Source organism: Phyllobates terribilis, unplaced genomic scaffold, assembly GCF_046119375.1.
Source record: "Phyllobates terribilis strain yellow unplaced genomic scaffold, ASM4611937v1 Scaffold_10__3_contigs__length_209671492, whole genome shotgun sequence".
Taxonomy (NCBI): domain Eukaryota; kingdom Metazoa; phylum Chordata; class Amphibia; order Anura; family Dendrobatidae; genus Phyllobates; species Phyllobates terribilis.
The window spans coordinates 154,108,696-154,135,595 of record NW_027362770.1 but is presented as its reverse complement, the minus strand read 5'-3'; the positions used below and the strand labels follow the sequence as shown (position 1 = coordinate 154,135,595).

Sequence of the window (26,900 nt, the reverse complement as noted above, 5' to 3'; positions counted from 1 at the left end):
CACACACACACAGGCACATACACACACTGTACACACACACACACACAGGCATATACACACACTGTACACACACAGGCATATACACACACTGTACACACACAGGCATATACACACACACACAGGTATATACACACACACACACAGGCACATACACACAGGCATATACACACACAGGCATATACACACACAGGCATATACACACACTGTACACACACAGGCATATACACACACTGTACACACACAGGCATATACACACACTGTACACACACAGGCATATACACACACAGGCATATACACACACACACAGGCATATACACACACACACAGGCACATACACACAGGCATATACACACACTGTACACACACAGGCATATACACACACTGTACACACACAGGCATATACACACAGGCATATACACACACACAGGTATATACACACACACACACAGGCATATACACACACAGGCACATACACACACAGGCATATACACACACAGGCACATACACACAGGCATATACACACACTGTACACACACAGGCATATACACACACTGTACACACACAGGCATATACACACACTGTACACACACAGGCATATACACACACAGGCATATACACACACTGTACACACACAGGCACATACACACAGGCATATACACACACACAGGCATATACACACACTGTACACACACACACACACACAGGCACATACACACAGGCATATACACACACAGGCATATACACACACTGTACACACACAGGCATATACACACACTGTACACACACAGGCATATACACACACAGGCATATACACACACACAGGTATATACACACACTGTACACACACACACAGGCACATACACACAGGCATATACACACACACAGGCACATACACACACTGTACACACACACACAGGCACATACACACAGGCATATACACACACTGTACACACACAGGCATATACACACACACTGTACACACACAGGCATATACACACACAGGCATATACACACACACACACACACAGGCACATACACACAGGCATATACACACAGGCATATACACACACAGGCATATACACACACTGTACACACACAGGCATATACACACACAGGCATATACACACACTGTACACACACACACACAGGCATATACACACACTGTACACACACAGGCATATACACACACTGTACACACACAGGCATATACACACACTGTACACACAGGCATATACACACACTGTACACACACAGGCATATACACACACTGTACACACACAGGCATATACACACACTGTACACACACAGGCATATACACACACAGTACACACACAGGCATATACACACACTGTACACACACAGGCATATACACACACAGGCATATACACACACACAGGTATATACACACACACTGTACACACAGGCATATACACACACTGTACACACACACACAGGCATATACACACACAGGCATATACACACACTGTACACACACAGGCATATACACACATGCAGGCATATACACACAGGCATATACACATACACACACACACATGCAGGCAGCATATACATAAAAATCCATACAAACACACAAATATTACAGTACCTTGGCTTGTCTCCAGCCCATACAGTGTACAGACAGGCTCCTAATGTGGGAGACTGCAGTGCAGGGCGCGCTGTGACGTCACTTTTAGCAGACGTGCTTCCCTGTCTGCTGAGTGTGACGCTGCAGTGCAGCCCCTGCTCTCCTGCTCCCAGGCCCCTCCCGCTACTGTCCTGGGCATCGCGGCGGTGAAAATGCGTGCGCGCGCCCTTAAAGGGCCCACGACCACTTTTTTTTTCTTTTTTTTTTTTTTAATTCTCCTGTTCCCTCTGCAAGGGGCCAGGGGCCCACCGGGAAATTTCCCAGCGCCCCGCCAGGCCAGACCGAGCCTGGATATGTCCACTTGGCTCCAGATACAGCCCTTAGCAAGGCAACAACATAAATATCCACATCAATCAGTGTTTTTACCTTTGCCGGGTTTTAGCTGCTTAAGGTTTGTTCTGCCACCGCCGTGGCTTTATGGCTTCCCAGATGGGGTCTCCAGCCCTTGTACCTTCAAAGGCTACTGGTATGATTACACAGCTAACATCCAGCCTCTGCCTTTCAGGCTTCACCAGGCCTCACCAGGCCTTACCAGGCCTTACCAGGCTAACGGTGTCCCACACACGGGAACAGGCCTCACGCCTTTCACCTCTGTCTCAAAACTACCAGGGTTTATATAGCTTCCAGTGCACACACAGGACCTGTGCTGATGTCACAGCCATGTGATCAGACCTTCTGTGTGCACAGGACCTGTGCTGATGTCACAGTCATGTGATCAGTCACCTGAGGGGGAGGTACATGGTCAGCCAGAACACACCCTGGACCATTACAGTAATGCCGCAAGCCGCTGCATTACAATATATATAAAGATAAATAGAGGTGTGTATACAGTACAGACCAAAAGTTTGGACACACATTCTCATTTAAAGATTTTTCTGTATTTTCATGACTATGAAAATTGTACATTCACACTGAAGGCATCAAAACTATGAATTAACACATGTGGAATTATATACTTAACAAAAAAGTGTGAAACAACTGAAAATATGTCAAATATTCTAGGTTATTCAAAGTAGCCACCTTTTGTTTTGATGACTGCTTTGCACACTCTTGGCATTCTCTTGATGAGCTTCAAGAGGTAGTCACCGGAAATGGTCTTCCAACAATCTTGAAGGAGTTCCCAGAGATGCTTAGCACTTGTTGGCCCTTTTGCCTTCACTCTGCGGTCCAGCTCACCCCAAACCATCTTGATTGGGTTCAGGACTGATGACTGTGGAGGCCAGGTCATCTGGCGTAGCACCCCATCACTCTCCTTCTTGGTCAAATAGCCCTTACACAGCCTGGAGGTGTGTTTGGGGTCATTGTCCTGTTGAAAAATAAATGATGGTTCAACTAAACGCAAACCGGATGGAATAGCATGCCGCTGCAAGATGCTGTGGTAGCCATGCTGGTTCAGTATGCCTTCAATTTTGAATAAATCCCCAACAGTGTCACCAGCAAAGCACCCCCACACCATCACACCTCCTCCTCCATGCTTCACGGTGGGAACCAGGCATGTAGAGTCCATCCGTTCACATTTTCTGCGTCGCACAAAGACACGGTGGTTGGAACCAAAGATCTCAAATTTGGACTCATCAGACCAAAGCACAGATTTCCACTGGTCTAATGTCCATTCCTTATGTTCTTTAGCCCAAACTAGTCTCTTCTGCTTGTTGCCTGTCTTTAGCAGTGGTTTCCTAGCAGCTATTTTACTATGAAGGCCTGCTGCACAAAGTCTCCTCTTAACAGTTGCTGAAGAGATGTGTCTGCTGCTAGAACTCTGTGTGGCATTGACCTGGTCTCTAATCTGCGCTGCTGTTAACCTGTGATTTCTGAGGCTGGTGACTCGGATAAACTTATCCTCAGAAGCAGAGGTGACTCTTGGTCTTCCTTTCCTGGGGCGGTCCTCATGAGAGCCAGTTTCTTTGTAGCGCTTGATGGTTTTTGCACTGCACTTGGGGACACTTTCAAAGTTTTCCCAATTTTTTGCACTGACTGACCTTCATTTCTTAAAGTAAAGATGGCATACTCGTTTTTCTTTACTTAGCTGCTTTTTTCTTGCCATAATACAAATTCTAACAGTCTATTCAGTAGGACTATCAGCTGTGTTTCCACCAGACTTCTGCACAACACAACTGATGGTCCCAACCCCATTTATAAGGCAAGAAATCCCACTTATTAAACCTGACAGGGCACACCTGTTAAGTGAAAACCATTTCCAGTGACTCCCTATTGAAGCTCATCAAGAGAATGCCAAGAGTTTGCAAAGCACTCATCAAAGCAAAAGGTGGCTACTTTGAAGAACCTAGAATATAAGACATATTTTCAGTTGTTTCACACTTTTTGTTAAGTATATAATTCCACATGTGTTAATTCATAGTTTTGATGCCTTCAGTGTGAATGTTCAATTTTCATAGTCATGAAAATACAGAAAAATCTTTAAATGAGAAGGTGTGTCCAAACTTTTGGTCTGTACTGTATATAGTCTATTATATATCTATATATATAATTGTCTTATCCCGTCTGTCTGTTTGTCTGTCTGTCTATCTGTCTGTCTGTCTGTCCCGGAAATCCCGCGTCGCTCATTGGTCCGGCAGCGGCCAATCAGCGCCGCGGGATTTCTGAAAAAAGATGGTGGCCGTTAGCGGCTCATCTGCGGGACGGAGCTCAGCGGCGATGTAGCCGGGAGATGAGCGCCGCGAGGCGCTCATCTCCCGGCCGGTACCAGCAGAAGGACCTATTTAAATTGCGACCAATCACGGATCTTGCCGCAAAAGTTAAACACTACTGTGCTGCCCGCGACCAATCACCGATTTGGGCGCCACATTCACATTCACATTCGGACGCTATTTAAATGTGGCGCCAAAATCGGTGATTGGTCGCGCCCAGCGTCGGCGACCAATCAGCACAGCGGTGTTTAAATGTGGCGCCAAGATCGGTGATTGGTCGCGGCCGATATTTAAATGTGGCGCCAAAATCGGTGATTGGTCGCGGGCAGCGCCAGCGACCAATCAGCGATTTTGAACAAAAATGTCTGGACCTTTGTAACACCATGCAGATACTGTGGGGACATCAGCGGCTAGGGTGTGAAGGGAGGACCGGGGAGCGGCGCTGCGGGTCCGGATACTTCTGCTGCCAGCGCCCGCTCATGTCCCGGCTTCTCAGAGCGGAAGTAGCCGCACAGGCAGCGGCGCTCCCCGGTCCTCACTAATACGATTCCGCTGCCCGCTCCTCACCAATATGATTCGCTGATTGGTCGCGCTCTCTGCACGCGACCAATCAGTGATCTTGGCGCTAAAGTTAAACACCGCTCTGCTGATTGGTCACGGCCGCTGCTCGCGACCAATCACCGATTTGGGCGCCACATTTAAATAGCGGCCGCGACCAATCACCAATTTTGACGCCACATTTAAACACTGCTGTGTTTGGCGCCAAATTTAAACAACGCTCTGCTGATTGGTCGCGGTGGCCAGCCGCGACAAATGAACGAAATGGGCGGCAAATTTAAACAACACTATGCTGATTTTCGCGGCCGGCAACCGCGACCAATCAGCAGTATTGGCGCCAAATTTAAACAACGCTCTGCTGATTGGTCGTGGACGCCAAACGCGTCCAATCTGCGAGATTGGCGCCAAATTTAAACAACGCTCTGCTGATTGGTCGCGGTGGCCGGCCGCGACCAATGAACGAGATGGGCGGCAAATTTAAACGCCGCTCTGCTGATTGGTCGCAGCCGGCTACCGCGACCAATCAGTGAGATGGGCGGCAAATTTAAACGCCGCTCTGCTGATTGGTCGCAGCCGGCCACCGCGACCAATCAGCGAGATGGCCGGCAAATTTAAACGCCGCTCTGCTGATTGGTTGCGGTGGCCGGCAGCGACCAATGAGCGAGATGGGCGGCAAATTTATACGCCGCTCTGCTGATTAATCGCGGCTGGCCACCGAGACCAATCAGCGAGATTGGCAGCAAATTTAAACGCCGCTGTGCTGATTGGTCGCGGTGGCCGGCCGCGACCAATCAGCGAGATGGGCGGCAAATTTAAACGCCACTCTGCTGATTGGTCGCGGTGGCCAATTATATAATTATCTATGTTATCTATTAAGAATTATTGCTATATCATATATTTTGTGCCATTTGTCGTGGAAGGTTTTCCGTGCCTTCGTCCTTAGCACTCATTATCTAAGGACAGATCAGGGAACGATGCAGTTTTTATATCCATGATATGAAATGAAGATGACACAAGGGTGATACGGGGACTTCTTGTGACTTGTAGAGATTGCCATCTCTGTTGAGACTGTCATTCAGCACCTTTCCCTAGTATTAAATATCCATTACCCAGATCCTACATCTCATGTACTAAGTGACATTTTCCCACCAAACATTTCATTCTTGGACTGATTGTCAAATAAGGATGAGAAGTTGGATAGCACACTAAATCTCCTTATGGCAGACATGATCTGTCCCTTTATTAGAAGTGCTAATTTAGCATTAGAATATGACATATTAAAATCCAGTTTTTAGGTTATACAGACTTGTTCGGAATTTTTGGTATTTTTTTTATTTCCCAATGTCACCATTTATGCAAAAAAAAAAAAAAAAAAAAAACTGAAATCTTGCAGTTTTTTACACTGGTCACTGAGCCTTGTAATATGCTGACACTTCTATAAATTTCTACAGGATTACAATGAGTAATAGCATAGCATGGGGTAGACACAGGACTCTATGTGGGCGTGAAATTTTGCCCCGTTTTCTGCCCCCTCTATAAATAATTCAGGGCTCTACTGAACTTAGCTGCTTCTACTCCGGCTGCAGAGAGTACCTGCCTGGCGTTCGATAAGCTGACAACGCTCTCAGTATAATAAAGTGAGCTTTGTCATCCCGGTCACTACCTATACAGAGTGCAATAGCCGATGACAAACTCATTTTGACAGCTGTGCTTTGTATGTGCTGAACTTTGCTCTCCGGCAGCTCCTGTAATTTTTGAGAATTGAGAAGCAGAGACCAGTTGGGAAAACTGTCCCAAATATTGAAAAGTGTCCCCTGTAAGCAAAACACTAACAATGGAATAAATTTTCAGTTTTTACATATTTTTTCTAACCCTATCTATGGCTAGGGTTAGGGCTACAACCAATGTTAGGGTAAGGGTTAGGGTGTTAAGACGTAATAAAAAATAAAAATTTATATTGTAAAATTTTATGTTAGCTAGAATAAATTTTCAATTTTTACATAATTTTTCTAACTCTATCTATGGCTTTGACTATGGCTACAACCAGGGCTAGGGCAAGGGCTAGGGTGTTAAAACTTAATAAAAAAAATAAAAACTATATTGTAAGATTTTATGTCAGCTAGAATACATTTTCAATTTTTACATAATTTTTCTAACTCTATCTATGGCTATGGCTAGGGCTACAACCAGGGCTGGGGTAAGGGCTAGGGTGTTAAAACTTGATAAAAAATAAAAAATTATATTGTAAGATTTTATGTTAGCTAGAATCAATTTTCAATTTTTACATAATTTTTCTAACTCTAGCTATGGCTATGGCTAGTGTTATGATCTGCTACAAGCACTAAGTAAAGAAAGGAGATCTGTCCCTACAATAGAACTAAGCTAGATTCCTACGATGTAACGGGGAACCTGATCCTGCGATCAGACCCGCTAAAGTCCTCGGCTAGTCTGTACGAAGACCTATAGATGCAAGGGAGGGATCCCTACAAGAACTAGGGACTGGGATAAAATTGGACACCTCCTAGCAGAAATTGTAGCAGTAAAAGACAAACACACAACAAAGAACATAAAGGTCCGAAGACCTAGCTAAACTGACTGAGAAAGGTAACTAAGCACCAGGCTAGCTTAAGAGTAGAAATTACAATGAAGTCCAGCAAGGCCAGGAGGGCAGAGCAGGTTTAAATAGGCAAAAAAGGTCATGTGACCAGCAAGATAGAAAAAACCTAACAGGAGAGTTCTAACAGTACCCCCTCTTCTATGAGAATCCTCCGGATCCCCTAGGCCCAGGCTTATCAGGAAACCTCTTGTGAAACGCTCTGACAAGTCTGGAAGCAGAAACATCATCCGCCCTCACCCATGAGTTATCCTCGGGTCTGAAACCCTTCCAAGCGACGAGATACTGCAAACTCCCTCTATACCGTCTAGAATTTAGGATGCGGGAAATTTCGTATTCCCCGTCCTCCACCACCGGAGGAACAGTGGCAGAGGCGTCTCCATCCGACACATAAGCTCTTTTCAACAGAGAAACATGAAACACCGGATTAATCTTCCAGGAGGTAGGAACCTCCAACCTAACAGCAGATTGGTTAACTACCTGAAGCACCTTAAAGGGCCCTACAAACTTGGGACCCAATTTTTTAGAAGGAATCCTCAACCGCAGATTCTTAGAGCACAACCAAACCATGTCACCAATAGCAAACAAAACCTCTTGCCGTTTCCTATCAAAGTACCTCTTAGATTTTTTGTTAGCCTCCTGAAGATTACCACGCACATCCGTCCAAACTCTCTCCAAATCACCGGAAAAACTCTCCTCCTCAGGCACAGCCGATACCAATTTGGAGAATGACCCAAAAGACGGATGTCTCCCAGAACAACAAAAAAAAGGCGAACACCCAGCAGAAGAGGATGTATGGTTGTTAAGAGCAAACTCAGCAAGTGGCAGAAACTCAGACCACCCCTCTTGATTGTCTGCCACAAAGCAACGCAAGAACTGCTCAACATCCTGATTCTTCCTTTCTGTCTGGCCATTAGACTCAGGATGATATCCGGATGAAAACGACAAATGAACTCCCAACCGGTCACAAAAAGCACGCCAAAAACGAGCCACGAACTGAGGTCCCCTGTCCGAAACAATGTCAGTAGGAACGCCATGTAGTCTGACAATTTCCTTGACCAAGGCCTTAGCGAGTGTCTTAGCGCAAGGCAGTTTGATGAAAGGAACCAAGTGACACATCTTGCTAAAACGGTCCACGACCACCCAGATGACCGTGAAACCCTCAGAGGGCGGAAGGTCAGTAATAAAGTCCATAGTCAGATGTGTCCAAGGTGCACTAGGAACCTCCAGAGGGCACAGCAACCCCGCTGCAGGAGTATGTGAAGACTTAGATCTAGCACACACCGTACATTGACGCACCCACTTAATGACTTCCTTCTGCCATCCAGGCCACCAAGTCTCTTGGTCTCAGAAATTCCTGGATGACCTGCCAACCGAGACTCATGACACTCGACCAACAAATCTCTCAAAAAGGTCCTAGGCACAAACAACCTCCCATGAGGAGTGTTAGATGGGGCATTCTCCTGTGCTTTAAGAATCTCATCTTCCAAAACGGAGTCCAATGCAGCAATCACAACACCTTCTTGTAAAATGCTCTCCTCCTCCTCAGCACCGACCATGGGAGAAAAGCTGCGAGACAAAGCATCAGCTTTAACATTCTTGGTACCCGGGATGTAAGTAACGGAAAAATTAAACCGCGAGAAAAAAAGTGCCCACCTAGCCTGACGGGCATTCAAGCGCTTGGCAGCATCAAGATAGATCAGATTTTTATGATCAGTGAAAACCTGAATGGGAAATTCAGCACCTTCCAAGAGGTGACGCCAGTGTTCAAATGCGAGTTTAATAGCCAGCAATTCCCGATTACCAATATCGTAATTAAGTTCAGTCTCAGAAAATTTTTTTGAAAAAAAAGCACAGGGATGTACTCCATCCTTGTTTTCCTGAGACAACACCGCACCGACCCCCACAGAATAAGCGTCAACCTCACCCAAAAACGGCTTAGTCACATCAGGCTGCATAAGGATGGGAGCAGAGCTGAACCTCTCCTTTAGAAACACAAAAGCTTCAATGGCCTCAGAAGTCCACTGAACCGCATTAGCACCTTTCCTGGTGAGATCAGTCAGTGGTTTGACAATAATAGAAAATTTTTTAATGAATTTTCTGTAATAATTGGCGAAACCCAAAAACCCCTGTATCGATTTCAAACCAATAGGCCTAGGCCATTCCTGCACAGCCTGAACCTTAACCGGGTCCATCTCAAAACCTTCACTGGAGATAATGTAGCCCAAAAAACTAATTCTCTGCACAGCGAACTCACATTTCTCCAGCTTAGCAAAAAGCGAATTGTCCATTAATAACTGTAATACCTCACGTACGCTCCGCCAATGAGACTCCAGATCAGGCGAATAAATCAGAATGTCATCCAAATACACAACCACATTTTTGCCGATCAAAGGTCTAAGGATGTCATTAATAAGATTCTGAAAAAATGCTGGAGCATTGGTAAGACCAAAAGGCATAACCAGATTCTCAAAATGACCCACAGGAGTGTTAAAAGCAGTCTTCCATTCATCACCCTCCTTCATGCGCAACAAATTGTATGCCCCCCGGAGATCAATTTTAGAGAACCACTTGGCCCCCACTAACTGGTTGAACAAATCAGGAATCAATGGCAGTGGGTAAGGATTGCGTACAGTAATTTTATTAATCTCACGAAAATCCAGACAAGGACGTAAACCGACGTCCTTTTTTTTAACAAAAAAAATCCAACAGCCACAGGAGACTTGGAAGGCCTAATGTGACCGGCGGCCAAGCTTGTCTGTATGTATTCCTCCAAAGCCTTTCTCTCAGGAATAGTAAGATTAAATAAACGACTTTTAGGAAGAGTCGCTCCAGGGACAAATTCAATGGTACAATCATAGTCTCTATGGCAGGGGTCTCAAACTCGGCTGGGTATATGGGCCGCACATGGAAAAAATTTGAATTTGGGGGGCCGCATTCTTTGTTCAGTGTGACATTTTTAGTGATACCATTTTTTTTGTATACACCTTTTGAACATTTTTGCCGTGTTTATTTTTTTATGGCTTGGGTCGTTATGGATGTGGTGATAATAAACGTGCACTTTTTTGTGTTTACTTTAGTTTACATATAAAACAGCATTTTTAGTGCCCAATATTTTTTCATGCTTTATTTTATTTTTTATTTTTTTTACAATTTTATTTCCCCCAAATGGCCACATACAGTAATATTGTCTTACAATTAGCATCATATAGTAATAATGGAAAACATCTTGTAGTAATGTTCCCCATCCAAGTCCCCATCTTGTACTAATGTGCCCCATCCAGGTCCCCATCCCGGTCCCCATCCTGTGGCTATGTGCCCCATCCCGGTCCCCATGTTGTGGCTCTGTGCCCCATCCCGGTCCCCATGTTGTGGCTCTGTGCCCCATCCCGGTCCCCATGTTGTGGCTCTGTGCCCCATCCAGGTCCCCATCTTGGGGCTATGTGCCCCATCCAGGTCCCCATCTTGGGGCTATGTGCCCCATCCAGGTCCCCTCTTGGGGCTATGTGCCCCATCCAGGTCCCCATCTTGTGGCTATGTGCCCCATCCAGGTCCCCTCTTGTGGCTATGTGCCCCATCCCGGTCCCCATCCTGTGGCTCTGTGCCCCATCCAGGTCCCCATCTTGGGGCTATGTGCCCCATCCAGGTCCCCATCTTGGGGCTATGTGCCCCATCCAGGTCCCCATCTTGTGGCAATGTTCCCCATCCAGGTCCCCTCTTGTGGCTATGTGCCCCATCCAGGTCCCCATCTTGTGGCAATGTTCCCCATCCAGGTCCCCTCTTGTGGCTATGTGCCCCATCCAGGTCCCCATCTTGTGGCAATGTTCCCCATCCAGGTCCCCTCTTGTGGCTATGTGCCCCATCCAGGTCCCCATCTTGTGGCTATGTGCCCCATCCAGGTCCCCATCTTGTGGCTATGTGCCCCATCCAGGTTCCCATCCTGTGGCTATGTGCCCCATCCAGGTCCCCTCTTGTGGCTATGTGCCCCATCCAGGTCCCCTCTTGTGGCTATGTGCCCCATCCTGGTCCCCATGTTGTGGCTCTGTGCCCCCTGTGCTGTTCTTCACACACATAAAATAGAAAAAAAAAAAAAAGATGATTCTCACCTGTCCTCCGTTCCCTCGGCGGCCTTCCTGCAGATGTGGCCCGCAGGCACCACAGAGTCCGACCCCTTGACGATCCCGACCTGGTCCAGGAGGAGCCGCCGACACCAGCGCTGCATTGCCGCACAGAGACTGTCTCCCAGCACAGCATTTTCAATGTCAGCCGCCGGCCAATCAGAGGCCAGCAGCTGACATCTGCATATGGCAATGACGTCATACTCGCTGCGCCGACACGCAGATATCAGCTGCTGGCCTCTGATTGGCCGGCGGCTGGCATTGGAAATGCAGTGCTGGGAGACGGTCTCTGTGCGGCAATTCAGCGCTGCTGTCGGCGGCTCCTCCTGGACCAGGTCGGGATCGTCAAGGGGGTCTGTGCCTGCGGGCCGCATAAAGCAGCCTCAGGGGCCGCATGCGGCCCGCGGGCCGCGTGTTTGAGACCCCTGCTCTATGGGGAGGCAAAATTTGTGACTCCTCTTCAGAAAAAACTCTCCAAAAATCCTGAATAGGTACAGGTAATTCCCCTTTTTCCACCGCAGCAATACATCCGTTACAACACTTGTCATAACACTTAGGGCTCCAGGACTTAATTTCATTGGTAGACCAATCCAGTACAGGATTGTGCAGTTTTAACCAGGGCAACCCCAAAACTACTGGAGAAGGCAAATTATTTAATACTACCAAATCCAAATTCTCTTGGTGAACACCATTAATAGTGAGGGGAAATTCACAGACCTTGTGAGTAACACTCTTCAAGGGAGAGCCATCGACAGAAACCACAGCAATAGGGAATGACAAAGGTTTGGGTTTTAATTTAAGTTTTTCCAAGAATCCCCCATCAATCACATTCAGAGTAGAACCACAATCCACAAATACCCGAAATTCAATTAATTCTTCCTGAGCAGCAGTAGTAGCAGAAAGAAATACACCCTTAGTATTTAAACAGTCTATACGGGCGTAACTGACCTTTTTTTTTCTTTGTTCATACGAAGCACACAGTTCTTAATAAAATGATCAGATTTCCCGCAATAAAAGCACAAACCTTCAGAAGACCTGCGGTCTTTTTCCTGAGAGCGGGGTGCCATCGCCCCAATCTCCATCGGCTCTCTAATGTCAGTACAGACCCTCTCAAGACTCGGAGCTGACATGGCAGAGGATTTACTCTCATTAACCCTTGCACGCAGTCTCCTGTCCACCCGTATAGCTAATTGCATTGCCTCCTGCAAGTTTCCAGGTGTGGGATAAGCAATCAGCAAATCCTTAACCCTTTCACCTAGCCCCGCAAGAAACAAACTTTTCAAAGCTGAATCGTTCCACCCCACCTGGGCAGACCACCGACGGAAGTGAGAACAATATTTTTCCACATTACCTGATCCCTGTCTCAAACGTCTCAATTCAGTCTCAGCTGATGAGACACGATCAGGATCATCATACAACAAACCCAAAGCAGAAAAAAAACTATCCACTGATCTAAAGCATGGATCACTAGGTTGGAGAGAGAAGGCCCATCCCTGAGGTTCTTTGCGCAAAAGTGACATTATGAACCCTATGCGCTGTGATTCATCACCAGAGGATCTGGGTCTCAAACGAAAATACAACAAACAAGCATTTTTAAAGGAAAAAAATTCTTGTTGATCACCAAAAAATAAATCAGGCAAACGTACCTTTGGCTCCACAAAATGTGCTCCAGAACAGCTACTCACGTGTTGTTGGAGCTCGGCCACCTCCAGAGAGAGTCCCTGCAAGCGTTGAGCCAAATCCTGAACCGACACCATGATGGAAACTGGAGGTCTTTCCTTAGAGATATTTTTGGGCTGGACTTACTGTTATGATCTGCTACAAGCACTAAGTAAAGAAAGGAGATCTGTCCCTACAATAGAACTAAGCTAGATCCCTACGATGTAACGGGGAAGCTGATCCTGCGATCAGACCCGCTAAAGTCCTCGGCTAGTCTGTACGAAGACTTATAGATGTGAGGGAGGGATCCCTACAAGAACTAGGGACTGGGATAAAGTTGGACACCTCCTAGCAGAAATTGTAGCAGTAAAAGACAAACACACAACAAAGAACATAAAGGTCCGAAGACCTAGCTAAACTGACTGAGAAAGGTAACTAAGCACCAGGCTAGCTTAAGAGTAGAAATTACAATGAAGTCCAGCAAGGCCAGGAGGGCGGAGCAGGATTAAATAGGCAAACAAGGTCATGTGACCAGCAAGATAGAAAAAACCTAACAGGAGAGTTCTAACAGCTAGGGCTACAACCAGGGCTAGGGTGTTAAAACTTAATAAAAGAATAAAAAACTATATTGTAAGATTTTATGTCAGATAGAATACATATTCAATTTTTACATAATTTTTCTAACCCTATCTAGGGCTAGGGTTAGGGCTACAACCAGGGATAGGGTGTTAAAACTTAATAAAAAAATTAAAAATTATATTGTAAGATTTTATGTCAGCAAAAAGCAGAAACAAACAAGAGGGTCAAAGGATTCGCTATTCACAACATGGACACAACTCCCTCCTCTTCCCTACGCAATAACCTCTGCACAGGTCAAAGAGCATGCCCACAATACTCAACCTCAACCTTCACTCATGTAGGAGTGGTGGTAACTTATGCTCACTGCTGGTACTGTTACCCCATAGAAGTAAATTGAAAGGTGGACACTACATGTACACTACAGCTCTGTTCACACAGGTGACTTTGAGAGTTCTTAGAATTATTGAGGGTCCCAGTGGTCAGACCCCCCCCGCAATCATATACTATGTATCACCTATCCTATGTACAGTTTACATGATCTCAAATATCTGAATCCAGACACCTTGCACCATTGTGTAGTTCTTGGGATTAATAATTAATCGTTTTAGCCTCTGGGGAGTTACACACTTCTGGAAGCTCCAAAATTTCGCATTGACTAATATGGCATCAAGCCGTTACACATTACCTTTAACCCTTCTGTAAAACTCATAGACTTTTCCGCTTTTTTTTTTTGCATTTTTTTAAATCATTTTTTGATAGTCGATAACACGATATAAAAAGATCAGCTTTAGCCAGCAGCACTCTGGGGTTGGCCACTCCATTGTAACAAGGTGAAAAGCAACTAATCAAAGCAGCTACTTAGTACTATTGTAGTCTACAGGAAAGGAGGAGATGCAAGAAAACCTAATTATGTTTGTTTTTTTGGGGTTTGTTTTTTTTCTTGTTAAAGCTCAGTGATAAGTTCAAGCAGGACAGTAAATTAAGAAATTCTTTAAGGTAATTGCTAAAATTGTAATATATTTGTGTTGATTGGGAAAAATAGAATTTCAATAAAAAAAAAAATACAAATGTTAATATTTAATAAAAAAAATATTTAAATTATTTAGTTTGCACTGAACCAATGTGTTTTTAGAAATTATAACTTTTTTGCTGTTATATATATATATATATATATATATATATATATATTTTTTTTTTTTTTTTATTTATTTTTTTTTTTTTTTTTGAGTATTTTATTACATTTGTGCTTTTTATGATGCATTTTAAGCTATATCGTGGAATATACTCAGGCGGCTACGGACAATGGATGGAGTGCAGACAAGGAGTTTTCTGGGAAATGACTGCCCCCTAGAGGTTAAAAATGAAATGAAACGCTCTGTACCTGAATTTGGTTTTAGTCGTTTGTATTATATGGAAATGATCTATAGACAGACGTAAATGATAAAAGATATAGGAAAATAGATAACAGAAGATGATAGATAGAAAGTAAGAAAGATAGATAGATAGATAGATAACAGATAGATAGATAGATAGATAATAAAAAAGATAAGATAGATATTAAATAGATGGTAGAAGATAGAAAAAAATAGATAATATAAGATGATAGCTATCAGACACATGAAAGTAGGAAAGAAAGAAAGAAAGATGAAAAAAGGGAAGGAGGGCAGGAAGAAAGAAAGAAAGAAAGAAAGAAAGAGGGCATGGAGAAAAAAAGAAAGAAAGAAAGAGGGAAGGAGGCCATGAAGAAAAGAAAGAAAGAGGGGAGGAGGGCATGAAGAAAAGAAAGAAAGAGGGGAGGAGGGCATGAAGAAAATAAAGAAAGAAAGAGGGAAGGAGGGCATGAAGAAAGAAAGAAAGAAAGAAAGAAAGAAAGAAAGAAAGAAAGAAAAAGATGGAAGGAGGGCATGAAGAAAAGAAAGAAAGAAAGAGGACATGAATAAAGAAAGAAAGAAAGAAGGGAGGAGGGCATAAAGAAAGAGGGAAGGAGGGCATGAAGAAAAGAAAGAAAGAGGACATGAAGAAAGAAAGAAAGAGGGGAGGAGGGCATAAAGAAAGAGGGATGGAGGGCATAAAGAAAAGAAAGAAAGAGGACATGAAGAAAGAAAGATAGAGGGGAGGAGGGCATAAAGAAAGAAAGAGGGAAGGAGGGCATGAAGAAAAGAAAGAGGACATGAAGGAAGAAAGAAAGAAAGGGGGGAGGAGGGCATAAAGAAAAGAAAGAAAGAGGACATGAAGAAAAAAAGAAAGAAAGAAAGAGGGGAGGAGGGCATGAAGAAAAGAGAGAGGACATGAAGAAAGAAAGAGGGGAGGAGGGCATGAAGACAAGAAGGAAAGAGGGAAGGAGGGCACGAAGAAAGAAAGCAAGAAAGAAAGAGAAAGATGAGAAAAGAGAAGGAGGGCAGGAAGAAAGAAAGAGGGAAGGAGGGCATGAAGAAAGGAAAGAAAGAGGACATGAAGAAAGAAAGAGGGAAGGAGGGCATGAAGAAAGACAGAAAAAAAGAAGGAAAGAAAGAGAAAGATGAGAAAAGGGAAGGATGGCAGGAAGAAAGAAGGAGAGAGAAAGAAAAAAAGAAACAAAGAGGGCATGAAGAAAGAAAGAAAGAAAGAAAGAAAGAGGGAAGGAGGGCATGAAGAAAGAAAGAAAAAGAAAGAAAGAAAGATGAGAAAAGGGAAGGAGGGCAGGGAGAAAGAAAGAGAGAGATAGAAAAAAGAAAGAAGAAAAAAGGGAAGGAAGAAAAAAAGAAGGAAAATATAAAAAGTAAGAAAGAAGAAAAAGGGAAGGAAGGCAAGAAGAAAGAGAGAAAGAAAAAGATAAAGGAAGAAAGAAGGAAAGAAAGAGAAAAGGGAAGAAACAAAGAAAAAAGAGAAGAAAAAAAGAGAAAATGGAAGAAAGAAAGAAAGAAAGAAAGAAAAAGAATGAAAGGAAGGAGAAAGTCAAAGAATTTCAGTTTGAAATTAACTACATGACCATTTTGCCTTCCACACGAGACCTTTACTCACCTGTTCTATTATTATATTAAACTATCTTTTAGGTTCTGTGGATTTTTTGTCATTACAATGTGATACTATTAACACATGTATAACCTGATGCCCGTTTTCAAAAGATTCGTGCCCGTCTTCAGTTTTCAGTGTTATTTAGGCTCTCCTTTATTTATTTAATTAATGGAGGAAAAAAAATCATATCATGATAATTAATTTTAGTTGAATATTAAATGAAATCAAATAAGATCACGTATACTACTTTATAATGAAGATGGACACAAATCTTTTTGAAAAAATATATTTTTAATTAATATTCATTTGACAGTAAAAAAAAAATCCACCAAATTTAACACTTATTGGGAATGGAGAATTGTTGAGCATTAAAATATATATATATCATGTATGTATTGTAGAAAGACTTGGAAATATTTTTGAAATATATATGTATATAACGATATATATATATGTATATATTTATTAAAAAATCTGTGGCATGGCTTTTTGGCTTTTTCCCAGGGTACCCATGTGAAATCCCTTTCCTTAAGTATTTGATGTCTCAGGGCTCTCTTAAATTTCTGCTGTTACGACAGAAAGGATGTTCATAACAAGTTTTTCCTGTGTGATGTCACTATGCTCCAAGCCTTTATATATACTGCAAAAAAGTTAGGAAGCATCGAAGCCTCAGAGCTGAGGACAGAGGACAGATCCTATTTCACCAGCATCTATCCCAAGAGAAAACAAATAGTCATGTCCAGCCTCAGACAAGGCAACAGATTAGCACTTTTAACTTTTTTTCTGACCAGTTTAAAGGTCAATGTCGCCTTTCCCAATTCATCACCAATAATAAATTCAGGATGGGGAAGTCCGGACCGACTGATGCACCTGTACACCGCCACCGAATGGAACAGCTTCCACCTGCAGATCAACCACGACGGCCACATAGACGGATCCCCGCACCAAACCATTTACAGTAAGCTAAATATATATATATATATTGGAATTTTTTTTAAAAATAAATTATACTTTTTTTTTAAATAAATGATCAAATATGTTACAAAATTGTTTAAAAATTATTATATTTAATATTCTATATATTCTTTTTTATATTAATATTTTTTATATTAATAACATTGCATTTTTTAACCAGATATGACACGATGAGAATTTTTTTTGTATGCTCTTGCTCTCTGTTATCAGGGTTTTTTTTTTTTTGCAGTTTAATGGTATTTTGAAACACGTTCATAATAATTTATGCTTATCTCTATTACTAATATAACACTTAGCATCACTTATTATATGATACTGTTATAATGGACCGAAGCACAAATCCTTATAATTATATTATATATTATGATAATTCCTATCATTCCTGTGAATGCTTAGAATTCTTATTACATAGTGGGTTTCCGCCATGCAAGAGGTTGTTACCCTTTAAATGTCCCCATTGCCCACCACAATGCATAAAAAAAATAGGGTCCATCTGCAGCCAGAGGAATATATTCAGTATTTTATACAGGGGGGAAGGGTGACAAAACTGTTTTAAAGGGAAAGAATTATCAGAAAATGATCTATTGGTTAAATCAATTTTTTAAGTGATTTTTTTTTTAATTTTTGGAAATATTTAATATTATTTTATATGCATATTAAATTGAATAATATTTAATATATATTACATTTAATATATATTATTAAATGAAATATATATAAAATAATATTAAATATAGCAAAAAAATGAAAAATGTATGTTATATTGTTATATTATAAATATTATATACTATTTAATATTATTTTATATATATTAAATAATATTTTATACATATTAAATGTAATATATATTAAATTTAATATGTATAAAATATTATTATATTTAATGTAATATATATGTAAAATAATATTAAATATTGCCAAACATAAAATAAAAAAAGCACTTAAAATATTAAATTAATATAATTATTAATATACATTAATTTATATAAATATATATTAATTAAAATCTTGCAATTATCTCTAAGCCAAATATTCAATTACAGAGCATGCCCACAACAATCCTCCTTGGAAGCAAATGGGCTATTTCCAATATATTGATGTCTAAGGGCAGACACTAAAATAAAAGAAAAAATCTAATAAAAATAAGAGAAACTAATTGAGAAAAAAAAATAATGTATCTAATATATAATTTCAAATATTAATTATATATATAATTATTAAAAAATAATAATATATGCTACATTTTCTTTAAAGGGAGTCTTTCAGCACAAAATGACTGTTCAAACCAAGCACAGGAGCTCGGTGCACACTTGGCCAAAAAGTTGCATGCACTTTCTCACTTACTTGTTTTCCACCCTCCTTTGGTTTTTATAAAGCCTGAGATGTCAATCAAGGAGGAGGGGTTGGAGATAGATGTAAAACAAGATGGTGGGAAGGGGCACTGAACTGTTTGGTAACATCAAGGGTGCACCGAGCGCCTGTGCTTGGTTTGAACAGTCATTTTGTGCTGACAGACTCCTTTTCAGATGTGTTTGAAATTGTGCCAATAGGTGAGGTTCCCACATGGGGGGTCCCAATGCAATATCTGCAACTTGCCCCCCACCTCATACAGTATGGGCCATTTATAACACTGGGGTCCTAATATGTTATGTGAAAAAAAAATCACTTTAGGTTTAGAAATATGATAAAAATATCCCATACAGTCTACTGGGTTGATCTAAATAACTGGGGATAAAAATTAAAAATTTGACCCTCGGCCCACCGGTTGTCCGTTTTTTTTCCCCTTTCTTCTAGGTGCATTGATGATTAGATCTGAGTCTGCAGGCAAAGTTGTTATTACGGGAGTCAAAAGCGGACGCTACCTGTGCATGGACAGACTCGGCAATGCTTTTGGATCAGTAAGTATTGGACTCAACGATTCCTTAATATTACGTAAGAAATCATTGGTTCTCCTGGAAGAAAACTAGTGAGATGCCCAATTGGAATCCACTATTTACCAAACACGTTAGAATATAGAGTCGTCTGATTGGTTACCTTTAGAAACTTTTTTTCTACTGATTCTCACTTTTTAATGGGGAGAGAGGAAGTAGCTGCTACCTACCTGCTTGTTGTACCCGGCACCGATCTCTGCCGACACAAATCAGTCACAGACCGCCCCTGCCAGTGATTCAGTGGATTCCACTGTCAACAGAGCAGCGACCTCGTTTCCGCTCTGCTCATGGGGCATGACTGTCGATGTCATGCTGATTGACAGTTGGCTCCCAGCTGTCCAACTGCGGGGAGCCGGCAATCAGTCAGCATTATGTCAGAAGTCACACCCCATCACCAGAGCAGCCAAGAAGAAGAGCTGATCCTTTGACATAGAACAGCTGAATCTCTAGCAGGAGCAGTCGGTGAACACTCTAAGCCAGCACCGAGTAGAACAGGAAGGTAGTTGCCTATGTTAGTTTTTAGGTCCATAGTAAAAATAAAATAGTTCAGGAAAACCCCTTTAAAAAGGGGTTGTCTGAGTAGTGGACAAACCCTTTATGACCTGGTTGTCTTGCTCTCATCAAGTTAGTTAACTTTTTTAGGAGATGGCCACCTTTATGTGGTCAACTTTCCATGAGAGTACCAGGACCAGTAGAGATTCCATACTGCCACCAGTAGGCCACATGCCGTGATCAACAAGGTTTTGGTAATTTGGCACAAGATTTTGAATTTTTTTCCTTTCTGAAATGACTTACCACGTATTAATCAACCTCCATATTCCACAGCACTACTTTAGTTATGATGACTGCGTCTTCAAGCATGAAACCCTCGAGAACCGCCATGATGTCTACCATTCTCCAAAGCACAACTACCTTCTAAGCCTAAGGAAACCAAAACAGTTCTTCCGCCCAGGAATGGACTTGCCTCCCTATTCCCAATTTTTGTCTATGGAGAACACAATCCCAATCACCAGATTTATCACCCCTGAACCTGTCCGACATACAAGGAGCGCCGATCTGTATCCAGATCCTCTTAATGTAAGTAGAGGAAAGAAGCCAACTCTGAATTACCCAACCCCCAAGGATGCTCAAGATGTCAAACCTTCCGACCCTCAAGAGCCCTTAAGACCTAATAAGAATGAAAAGGAAGACCCCGAAGACCCTAGGGGCGTTATCATCACAAGGAAAGAAAACCCACGTGAATATTTTTACAAGAGGACATCCCAACTCAGTGGCTTCAACTGATCTTAAAGCGTCTGCAAAACCTAGCGTAGGTACTATAACTTTTAGGGAAAGTCAATGAAATCATCATCCTCATTCCATAATATTGCTATTTTTAGGATACCCTATGGTTAAGGTAGAGCACTTCAACAAATATACATTTCAGTCTTCTATTAAAGAGGTCACCATGTAGGGGTATGTCCAGATCTTGGAACCTCCCTAGAGGAGCATGGCCACCATGCAACTCCAAATTTCTGGCTAATCATGGATCCCCCTGGCAAAATCAATTGCTTATTGGGAGTCTTTGAGGCCAAACCCAAGACAATTAGTCAATACTGGTGGCGGCCATAGTGTTGTCTAAGATTTTTAAAACTTCCATAATAGCAGATAATGAGCTAAAATTAAAAAGAAATTAACCATCACCCAACTTTTATGCTCCCTTCGAAGTCCAGTCCAGGTAAGATTACTGCCCACTTGCACATGACCTCTGCAGCTCATTATTGACCTTATTGGTAAGGGTGCATATACAGCACAAAATCAATGAAGTCAAAAAGGACCCAATGCAAGGACTGCAAGACAAGCAAATGAAAAACCTCTAAAGACCAGTGGGGCTGGAAAGGAAAAGGACTGAAAAACGCAAGTTTTGGTTAATTTTTTTAATGCATTTGTCGCTTTTAAGGAACTTAAAAATCTTTGAAAATCCCTTTAATTTTACAACAGAGATTGACTCAATAAATTATATTTAAAGAGATTGGCCATTAATGATCACCTCATTAATGGGCCTGGGAAATAAGAAAAAAAATTGATGCTCATCTCCCAGAGCGGTGCAACTCCCTCTGTAGTCAAGGTCAGTAGGGATAAAAATCTGGTAGGAGTGCTGTTTCTACTGCTTGGCTGCGGAGGGTACGTCATCTCACTGGGAGGTATCAATTTTTTTTCTCTGCTCCCCAGGCTCAAAAATAAGGGGTTTTACAGTAGTGGACAATCCCTTAAATTAGGTTATTTTTTAGGATCAAAGTTCTGAAATTAGGCAAAGAGAAAGGAAGGTGTTCTATACATAGCAATATTGGGTTTCATTGAAAACTTTGCACCGTTTGGCTTTTACAGGCTCTTTGTTTCCTTGCATATTCAACTTTGATGTGCTCTGTGGTCATAAATCAGCTGAGCGAAGCTCAAAAAAAGACAGATAAAAGAGTTACTAACACCCATCAGTCCATTAGAATGAGCTCACTGGCAGATTCTCAGCTAACTCATTCTGCAGCCAGCAATAGATAGCTCAACAATGAGGTTACAGGAGGCAAGCGGTACAACATTTTTTATGCAATCCAATTGCAAAAATTAGTTTTAGCTCCAAATACATGCATTTAAGTAAAAAAATCTCTCCATAGGTGGACAACCCCTATAAAGTTATTAGTAACAATTGATGAGGATTTTCTTATTTTTAATTCTGTTAGTACCAGTCAACCCTTATCACATGGTTTAAAGAAAGTTTTTGTGATTGAATTTACTTAAATTTTTTGCACTAGAAATTTTTTTGTGGAGGAAGATTTATTATTTAAATTACGTTTTCAGGCATAATTGTATCCTGTCTGGCCGCCACTAGAGGGAGCTCAGGAGCGTAGTGCATACTTTTGATGCATAGAACGTAACAATAAATCTGTATTCTGTAAAGCTCTTCATCTCCCCCTAGTAGACACAGCAAGCATTCAATATTTTATATTTTATAGCAGGAAATTTAGAGCTTTCTATCAGAAAACAGAGCTCCATAAAAGAAGATTTATTAAGAAACTAATAGAATCTTAGATCTCAAACCAACATGTTAGAGATTCCCTTTTTGTCCTAAGTCTCCTCCAACATTTTCTATTAAAAAAAAGTATTTATTTAATATTTAACAATAAGTGTAATAATGTATTAGTAAGAATTTTGGTAACATAAAAACAAAAAAACCCACTAAATTAAAAGTGTAAAATGTTTAACAAAAAAATTTCATGACGTGATAAAATCTTATCTAGATCAGCTTCAGACCTTCATCTATTGCAAGTCACCGCCTGCACATAGATCATTTCTTTATGGCTTGGCTGCAAATTAAAAAGGGTTTGATCAATGTATAAATTTAGACCCAAAATTAAGACAGAGCATGCTTGACTTTGAAAGTTGTCAAGGGCGCTCCCCGCCTGTTGAGGAACTGTTACCTGCCTGTTGAGAAACTGTTATCAATGGCACTACCCGCCTGTTGAGGAACTGTTATCAATGGCACTACCCGCCTGTTGAGGAACTGTTATCAATGGCACTACGCGCCTGTTGAGGAGCTGTTATCAATGGCACTACGCGCCTGTTGAGGAACTGTTCTCAAGGGTGCTCCTCACCTGTTGAGGAACTGTTATCAATGGCACTACCCGCCTGTTGAGGAGCAGTTCTCAAGGGCGCTCCCCGCCTGTTAAGGAGCTGTTCTCAAGGGCGCTACCCGCCTGTTGAGGAGCTGTTATCAATGGCACTACCCGCCTGTTGAGGAGCGGTTCTCAAGGGCTCTACCCGCCTGTTGAGGAGCTGTTCTCAAGGGCTCTACCCGCCTGTTGAGGAGCTGTTCTCAAGGGCTCTACCCGCCTGTTGAGGAGCTGTTCTCAAGGGCGCTACCTGCCTGTTGATGAACTGTTATCAATGGCACTACTCGCCTGTTGAGGAACTGTTATCAATGGCACTACCCGCCTGTTGAGGAGCGGTTCTCAAGGGTGCTACCCGCCTGTTGAGGAACTGTTATCAAGGGCGTTTCACGCCTGTTAAGGAACTGATCTCAAAGGCGCTACCCACCTGTTGAGGAACTGTTGTCAAGAGCGCTCTCCACCTGTGGTGGAACTGTTATATTGGGCGCTCCCCGACTGTTGAGGAACTGTAAACAAGGGAACTTTCCGCCTATTGAGAAACTGTAACTTTGAGTACTCTGTTCACTTTCAGACTATGCTAAGAGTTGCAGTTTCTCAAGAACTACAGATTGGAGACAACTGGTCTGGTTGTATGGACTTGTATTGGGGTTCCCTACAACCAGTGATATTGAGCTATAATAGGTCACCATTGAGGTCCATGGGGCCCTACTAATGCTTGGAAATAGCAACTCAAGAACTTTTCCTATATTTTAGGTGGACGAGCAATTGAAGGTCACAGCACGACCACCTTTATTATACATATGGGCAATAAGTGCTATTTACATCAACATCCACACATTCTCGCTATTGAAGGAGGGCCAAATTGAATGGTTTTCATCCCCAGAATACTAATTATCTATTAATCCCAGATTTTTATATTTGTTTTATAACTGCTGTATGATGGATATTGCCGGATAGAGCTTGTAAATACAAGTACTTTTGCAATTTACTGCTTATTAATATTTGCATCCGTTCTTGAGATATTAACAATTTTCTCTTTTGTTTGCAGCTCGTTGCCTAGGAGACCGACCACCACTTTTGTGTAGCTTCTAAGCACTGTGCTCAAGTTGGCTGTGATTAGGAGGTAACAGTGAGCTCCAGCAATCCCGGCCGGCTTTATCAAAACAAGTGTTTACAAGCTCTATAGAAAAGAGCTTGTAAGCACTGAGCATGTTCTGCTGTCTAGCTGAGGTGGTCAGTCTCCAAGACAACGAGCTATAAACAAAATAAAAATGTTTATATCTCTAGAACGGCTGAAAATTTTAATTAGCAGTAAATTGCACAATTGTTTGTTTTTCAAAGCCCTGTCCGACCGTACACATTTATTATGAAAATGGGAATAACCCTTTAAGCTAAGAGGTTAATGGCAGCTTCTTAAACTGAATGGTTAAAGTGATGATAACATTTTGCACTATTATATAGAGTGTGTATTATACAGAGCGTGTATGCCTTTACCGCATTGTCTTGTTTTGGGGGTATTCTGGTATCCATGTGCCATCACCTCTACTGATATTACTGATCCTCAACTACTCCTCCTGGAAATGCATAAATGAGTTGGCCACTAGGTGCTGTCAACACCCTTGTTAATAGGGGTATGCCTACACAGTTTGACATGTCCAGAACTGCATTGATATAGTAAAGGCACACCCTATTGGCAAAAAAATTGGTATAATACTGTTTTTTCAATATAGTCATGCATTTCCAGGAGGAATAACAGAGGTACAACACAGAGCAAGTATTTACCGAATCACGTTGGCATCACAAACACAAGATCTTGTAATCTTAGAGTCTCATATCAAAGAGACGGGACAAATGGAAAGGGGGTCCAAGCTATCTATTCGAGGGGAAGAAGGAAAGGACCCTAATTCTTCCTTCAGGAAATATCACTCTTAGGGCTTAAAATGGGAAGGCGTTTGAGGGCTATCTTGCCTTGGGAGTGAAGGTAGTCACAAGAAGTTGTCATATGGATCCATACTTCCTCTATGAAGGCCCAGGTGTTCTATATACAATCTTCATTATCATAATTGACAGATTGGAGCCTAAGATGGCCGCCTCCACTGATAAAAGGACCTGTCACCATGTGAAAAGTGACCTGTTTTTGTGCTCATCTCTTCCTCATTTCTGCCCTGATTATTTCTGCTTTTTTTAAAAAAAAACACCATATGGTTCAAGTGATATGGCCCTTTTTATTTAGCGCTAATTTTGTATTATCTTTAAAGGGGCGCGGCTCCCAGGCTAATTATGTAGATTAGACTAAAGACACGCCCCCAAAGATCCTATGATCTAGAGACCAGAAAAAGTAGTACTAAATAAAAAGGCCCATATCTCAGGAACCGTAGGGCGTATTGAAAAAAAACAAAAACCGGAATACTCAGGGGAGCAGAAGGAATAAAATAAGAGACAAAAACTTGACACTTTCATCTGAAGATGGGTCCTTTTTAATCTATGTTCTGAGCCCGACATATTGTTCCTTTGTTCAGTTTTCTAAGCTCTGATGGCCGGGGGCGTGAATACTTTTTTTTCTTTGTCCTATGGGGTAAGGTTGAGATATTTATTTATTTATTTATAGTGTTATAGACAAGGTTGTAGCTTTATTTATAGATATTTATGACGCGTTTCACTAAGTCGATGCTTCTCTTCTATGCCAATAAAATACTTCATCACAAAAATAACGCCTTGTAATATTTATTTATGGGTTGGGGGAATTGACCAGAGGCGTGACATGAAGCCCCTGTGTTATACCACCAGTGTGCAGTATAAAACAATACTTCCCACTTCTGGAGTTTCTATATCATTCACAGTCTAGTGGGGTACAATAATGGGGCACGACGCCACCCCCAGAAGTTACACTACAGAGATATGAGCCAGACGGCGGCTTCACTATATGTAGAATGTGTCTGACACTGTACAGGTGGTCCGAGGGCTATGACTCTGTAGGAGTTCGGAGTTTGATATAGTATTTAAGGCACAATAGTTTGTACTTTTTTGCAGGGTTGTAATAGGTGCTACATAGAAGCTTTTCATGGTTATTTTTATGGGGGCAATAGAGCATCTCAAACATGTGCCTAGATAGATAAAAAATAGATAGATAAAAGAATGGTTGGATTTTTCCTGCAGTTATGTATAATGAAATCCTGAACATTTACCAAAAACAGATTACAAAATATGCCTTTTATACACACATGTAAGATAAGTAACACAGGATCCACAATTCACAATAGGTGAGATCACAGCTCACCCCCCCCCCCCTGTACAATGACTGATAACACCTCTATATACAGTAGATAACACAGGATCCACCATTCACAATAGGTGATGTCACAGCTCACCTCCTCCTCCTGTACAATCACTGATAACACCTCTATATACAGTAGATAACACAGGATCCACCATTCACAATAGGTGATATCACAGGTCACCTCCTCCTCCTGTACAATGACTGATAACACCTCTATATACAGCAGATAACACAGGATCCACCATTCACAATAGGTGATAT

At 41.9% G+C, this 26,900-nt stretch overlaps 1 protein-coding gene across 1 annotated transcript; it reads left to right on the top strand.

Annotated features, from left to right (window-relative positions):
• Positions 1-17,337: 17,337 nt before the first annotated feature.
• FGF23 (fibroblast growth factor 23) lies at positions 17,338-25,982 on the top strand. Its single transcript, XM_073649956.1, has 3 exons — positions 17,338-17,773; positions 19,585-19,688; positions 20,547-25,982. Exons 1-3 carry the CDS (start codon positions 17,434-17,436, stop codon positions 21,003-21,005), a joined length of 903 nt encoding a protein of 300 aa, XP_073506057.1. The 5' UTR covers positions 17,338-17,433; the 3' UTR covers positions 21,006-25,982.
• The last annotated feature ends 918 nt before the right edge of the window (positions 25,983-26,900 follow it).